Source organism: Asparagus officinalis, chromosome 5 (assembly GCF_001876935.1).
Source record: "Asparagus officinalis chromosome 5, Aspof.V1, whole genome shotgun sequence".
NCBI classification, from domain to species: domain Eukaryota; kingdom Viridiplantae; phylum Streptophyta; class Magnoliopsida; order Asparagales; family Asparagaceae; genus Asparagus; species Asparagus officinalis.
Window position 1 is genome coordinate 126,991,035 of NC_033798.1, and position 6,655 is coordinate 126,997,689.

Sequence of the window (6,655 nt, forward strand, 5' to 3'; positions counted from 1 at the left end):
CAACTATTCTATGCCTACATAATTGATCCGCATGAGCGCTTTACGGTAAGAACTGGCTCACCTACACAATGCACGCACAGAGACTAGTTGGATTCTTTGCACGTGTTTTCACTTCCCAGCATCGTATGAGGGGGAATTCGACATCTCCAGCAAAATGAACTTTTCCCATTTGTTGCCATTAAGTACTACCGTGGGACTTGCAAATCATCCAATTTCAATAATTGCGACGAGGAGGGGTCTAAGTAAATAAGTCCACACGGATTGTTTGCCAAAGAAATCCAGAACATCTGAAGTAACATATGATCATTGCATCATTTCAATTGGTCTTCATCAAAATTACATCTTTCCACATACAAAAATACCAGTAATTACCTTAATCCCAATGCATCTACCCATTTATGCCAACTCAAGAAGAGAAAAACTCAGAATCTAAACCCTAAAACAACGAGATCTGTTAGGTTTTCCATAGATCGGTGAAGATCCATCATGCGTTGTTACGTTGACATCTGAATTGACCTAAAATTTGGGGGAAACCGAGATCTCTTAAAAAAAATCCAACTTCATTCCAAAAACAAAGAGATCCGGCATCAAATCAGATGATAGAGAAGCGAGAGGAGAGCGATCTTACTTGTTTCCTCAGGGCGTCCCACGTTGTCGATTGAAATTCCATGGCTTTCGTTTTCGTGATCTCTCTCTTCCTCCTCTTTCTCTCTCTCTCTACTTTCTCTCTCTAGATCTTGTTTCGTTCTCTCTCTCTCTTTCCCCCTTCTCTTCTCGTCGGCTGGGAGAGAGCCAATGGCTGAGGTTTGCTTTGAGTTTCGTCTTCAGGAGACCGCACGAGAGCTTATGCTTTTGCCTAAGAATAAAAATAAAAAGATAAAATAAAGTTTTTTTACGGATTGATCAACTCAACGATCTCTTTTAATTGAAAGACTGTCATTATTTCCTTCAACTTAGACTGTGGCCAGTGATCTACTATTTATGAGTTATAAATACATTGATCTAATATAATATATTTGTTTATTAGTATCTTAAAGTCTTTAAAAGATGGTTGATTATTCAATTTATAAAAGAATTTTGCATATGAATTTACTTATAATATGTCCATTAAACTTTTTTTTAGTTGTGATTTGACTCATATTCACATTAATTTTTAGTTATGATTTCACTCATATTTACATTATCTAATATTCTCATTTAATTTTATAGCTCATTCTCCGTATCATAGAAGTAAAACTAAAAGTATGAAGAATTATTTTCTTACGAAGTTAAAGCATGGAGATTATAATATATTTCGCCATGTACTTTAAATATAAAAAATCTCTTTGATGCAAGGTCTCTATCAAATCTTACCCCAAACAATGTGAATAGAAAATGCTATTATAACTCACTTGCGTGGAGCAATTATATTGTATATAGGACATATACAGTAGTCTAATGTATTTTCTGGTTCTGACTGCAAAATACGCAAGAGTGGTAGTCCCGTGTATTTTCTGACTTTGATTACTTTTGTAATTAATGTTCTCTAATTACACATGACTATTAGTCCCATGTATTTTAAAGATGATTTTTTTTTATAAAATCGACCTCTTTTTTGCCCGTCTTAATGATGTGGCAAAAAAGATGTTAATTTTGTTAATTATTATGTAAAACAATCGATTTTGCTAATATTTTTAAAAAGTGCTCTTTTCAAAAATTCTCCTAAAATAAACTGTTAATTCAAAATATAAAATGGGCAAAAAGACCTAAATATTTTGGTGATTAATTGACCCATAAATAGGGAAAAATAATAATTGAAATAAAATTATATTTAAATTGAATCTAACAAGACACTTCACAGAATGAAGCATGAAATGAATCCAAGAAATATTAAAAAAATTTAAAGAAACTAATTTAAAAAAATATATGAGATCGAGGGATAGAGGGAGAGAAGACCTCACCGACATGAATTCTATTTCTCTTTGAACATGACACCGAAATTGGTGGAGAATGAGCGAGAAGAAAAGTGAACAGAATAGGTGACAAAGTGAGTGTGCTTATATAAATAAATTGGTGGAGAATGAGCGAGAAGAAAAGTGAACAGAATAGGTGACAAAGTGAGTGTGCTTATATAAATAGGTTATTAAGATATTCGTCCTGAGAAAAGTGAACAGAATAGGTGACAAAGTGAGTGTGCTTATATAAATAGGTTATTAAGATATTCGTCCTGAAATCTTAAATATATACATGTTAGTCCCTAACATCTTTGTAATTGCTCATTTACAATGATAGTACTATTCAATATTAAATCAATTTTATTATAAGATTATATATACCATTTTTAATAAATTATAAAGTATGTATATATGAAACATTTATGCTTATAGCCAGTAGTCGGGATCCACAAAATAGTTTACCTTTATATTGTAGTTTGCTATTGGTAATACTGTTGGCAATGTCATTATCTTTCATCTTTATCTTATTATTTACACATTTCTGATGTAAGTCCTCTTTTGCTAGTCAGTCAATTGGCTATATTTTATTTTTATAATATCAGAGGTTAGAATATTCTTTTCTATTAAAAAAGTATCAACATGATTTTCTTAAAAAATATATACACATAGTAGCAATAATAATATACTTCAGTTCAACTCAAACATTGGCTTGAAGTCATTTTGAATGAGGTCATTTCTACGCTAGAATGGTGACATAGTGATTACACAATCCAAAAGTCAAAGAAAAAAAATTTCTACGAATGAAAAGTAATTTAATATGTTAAATTAACAACTAATTTATAAAATATACATGGACAAAACATATAGCTAAAGAAAGTAAGGTATATATCTTCATAAAAGTTTCATAGTGAGTGTCCAACTACAATCATCATAATTTAAGCATAAATAATTATTATTTTAGTTACTAATTTGATACGTGTATTTATAAAATAAATCTCAAGCAAAAAATAGGAATTAAAATTATATTATCCTGTAGGTAAATAAATAAATGTTATTAATGCTCCTCTTTATATTAAATTTAAAAGTAATAATTTAAATTATTAAGTACCAAATATTAGTTTATGCAATAAAATAAAGTAATCTATGGTCTATATACCTATATTTTTAATTTGCTAATGAATTTGAAATTCTCAGAGCGTTTTTTATAAAATTTGAATTTTAAGTGTTTGTTTATAATTTTTAAAACTTTAAGGGTGTTTTCTATAAATTATAAATTATGTAGGGATATTTGTAACTCCTATATTTTTAATGTACTGTTAGGTTAGAAATTATCAGGTTTTTTATAAATTTTACAATCTTGAAGGTTTTATCTTACAATTTGTAAAAAGTTTAGAGTATTTATTGCAAATTCCATAAATTTTCGGAGGTTGTTTGTATTATTTGTAGGTTTTTAGTATGTTTATAGGTTTGAAATTTTCAATGTATTTTTTATAAATTTTGAATTTTTAGGAGTGCTTTTGCATTTTTCAAAACTTACAAGATATTTTCTCCAATGTGAAAACTTTTATTTTTTAGCTAGCATATATTTTTCAGATTTTTCGCTAAATTGAAATAAATAAAATTTATAATTTTTAAGATGTTTTAATAAAATTTTAAATTTATAGGGGTATTTTTGCAATTAAAAAAACTTGGAGTGTATTTTTTTACAATGTTCAAAAACTTTTAGGTGCTGGCTGGTATATATTTTTTAGATTTCTCTGCAAACTGAAATAAGTAAAAGATTTGAATTATATCAAATGTATCTCATTTATCCAATAACATGTTAAGTCTCACTACAGATAGGATAAATTATTTAATTATAAATTCAAAGAAAATAGGAAAGTTAGAATATATTAGGATAATAATATAATATTTTAAAAAATTAAGGGTAACATTGACCATGAAAATATGTTCACAACTTGTACTTTTAAAGGGAGTATGATGATTAAAGAAAACTTTTGACTTTGGCGCACACAGGAATTGAACCCAACCCAACCAACTAATGAGCAACACGACTTTATCATATGACCTACCAAGCGCCTCGAAGAAAAACTTTATTTATTATTTACTAATTGGATAATTTTCATGTAATAATGAAAAGTTTGTGCTAATTGTGCACGGTTAATTTTCAAAAGAAATTTGAGACTAGAAGTGTAATGTTGCATAGCGAAAGGGCTAATTTAGCACCCAGATACGTTATAGTTCTCCCTACTTTGCGTATACGCTCACTTAAGATCTTAAAAATTTTAAATTTTGCTCATGAGAGAGGGATGGAAAAAAAAATGAGGGGGGTGGAAGAAAGGAAATTTGAGTTTAGGAAGAGTGGAAGCATGACAATAAAGTTCACATTGGAGGTAGGGCTTTGAATTCGAAATCTGGTAAGCTAAGGCAATTTTCCCAAAAAATAATAAGCATTTCTTTTTTTCTTGCTGAGCTACTTCTTTTCTATTTGCATCTTAATACTAACAATAGCAATAAAAACGAAGTTATGTTGTGAAGTCCTAATGTAGAATTTATGTGATATAATCATACAATGGAAATGATTGATAGTTCTCACGTATCTCCAAATAAAGTAACATTTATTAAGTCAATACTAATTACCCTTCGGATATCAGTTTAAGCTTTCCTAGAGATTAGTTTACATGTTCCAATATCTCTAGATCTATGTTTACAATAGGTTGACTTGAAATTTTTGAGCAAACCATCTTCTTCCAATAGGTCAAATTTAAGCATCTTATGCAGCCTCGCTGACCATCTCAATTATGTGAATTGCAGGAGAATTTATTTAGTATTTCGGTTACTCTTAGGAGTAGTTTCCGAATTACAATTAGAGCTATGTGAAGATGATATTAGAGAAGTGTCAAGATGATTTGAGCAGGCGTGGGTCACAGAGTGAGTGAGTAGTGTTTGGGATTGGATAAAGAACAGAGGCGTAGCCAGGGCAGTCTTGCCCTGGGCAGCTGCCCAGGGCAAGAAACTGCCCCACTTCACCTCCCCCTCCCCTCGCTTCCCTTCTTCTTCGGCCACTTCAATTCACCTTCCTCTTCCGCAGATCCAACCTCCTCTCCCTCCTCTTCCAGGACCTCCATCTCAACAATCCCCAACCCTCCTCCCTCTCTCTCCCTCACCGAGCTCATCTCACTCCTCCGTCGCTTCAAGTCCCTCACCGCCGACCACCTTTAGTTTTCGCCCAGGGCAAAAAATATTTCTGGCTACGCCACTGATAAAGAATGAGAAGGATGAGACGCAACTTAATTATTAGGAAATGAATAATAAATTTACATTAATATGTTTAACCATCAACGTTTGTGCAACCGAAGCAATCTTATACTAACACAGATAGTTCTAAACAAATTTACCCTTTCTCAACGAGATCTTGTTGCATCCACATCAAAGCTAACTCATACGCCCCAAATTGGTTTTATTCTCCACCATTAATGTATGGAACATATTGATAGTTTTTGAAACATTAATTACTAGAAGAAACTATATAATGTGTTGTTACCCTTCCAACGTACTAAACTCCAGTTCAAGGCATTCCACATAAAAAAAAATATGTCACTGAGGTCATGCAGGATCCTCTAGTTTTTCAATTAGAGTACTCGCTATTGATAAGTCTTTAGTCAAATAAGAGTCCTAGTCTTCAGGATAGTTTGTTAATTGATTTAGTCAAGTTTGTTTCCTTATTTCTAGTTAGAATGAGCTGTAGTTTGTTACAGCACATCTGTTTTTTGTTCTCTATTTATTTGCTGCACTTTCTCAAGGAATAAACAAGTCATTCCCAGTATTGTTATTTGCTTTCTCTTGAGTTCTTGTTGCATCTAACATCTGGTATCAGAGCTGTGACTTGAGAGATTTAAAAAGAGAGAAACACGTGAGCAAGTGAAGAGAGATGGGTTCAGAAGCAAAATTTACAGCAGCGTCCATTCCGAAGTACGACGGTGACTACGATCATTGGAGCATGGTCATGGAGAATCTCCTTCGATCCAAAGAGTACTGGGTTGTTGTCGAATCAGGCTACAACCAGCCTAGTAGTATGGATGGAATGACGCCAGCGCAAAGACAGAACCTAGAGGAGATGAAGTTGAAGGATTTGAAGGCTAAGAATTACTTGTTTCAGTCACTTGACAAGTCAATTCTGAAGACGATCACACAGAAGGAGACATCCAAACAGCTCTGGGATTCCATGAAGATGAAGTGTCAAGGTAATGCTCGAGTGAAGAGAGCTCAGCTCAATCGTCTACGCCGGGACTTTGAGGTTCTGGCAATGAAGCAGGGTGAATCAATCAATGATTACTTTGGTCGAGTAATGACGGTTGCAAATGACATGAGGAATTATGGGGAAGATGTGAGTGATGTCAAGATCGTTGAGAAGATTTTGAGAACTCTTACTGATAAGTGGAACTACATTGTTTGTTCCATTGAGGAAGCCAAGGACGTAGATCAGCTCTCTGTGGATGCCTTGCAAAGTTCTCTGCTCGTTCATGAGCAAAAGTTCAAAGGAGATGGAGGAGAAGAACATGCTTTGAAGGTGACTCATGAAGAGGGCTATAGTAGAAGAGGAAGAGGAAGAGCTGCTGTCAGAGGAGGCCGAGGACAAGGTAGAGGCAGGGGTCGCCTAAACTGGAACAAAGATACGGTTGAGTGTTATAAGTGTCATAAGCTTGGACACTTTCAGTACG

The 6,655-nt window shown here is 33.1% G+C and overlaps 1 protein-coding gene across 1 annotated transcript in view; it reads right to left on the minus strand.

Annotated features, from left to right (window-relative positions):
• The window catches only part of LOC109841214 (Golgi SNAP receptor complex member 1-1), a 6,800-nt gene extending 5,933 nt beyond the window's left edge, over positions 1-867 (minus strand). The window contains exon 1 of the mRNA XM_020410126.1: positions 629-867. Coding sequence (XP_020265715.1) covers positions 629-670 — 42 coding nt within the window. The 5' untranslated portion in view covers positions 671-867. The remainder of the gene's footprint in view (positions 1-628) is intronic.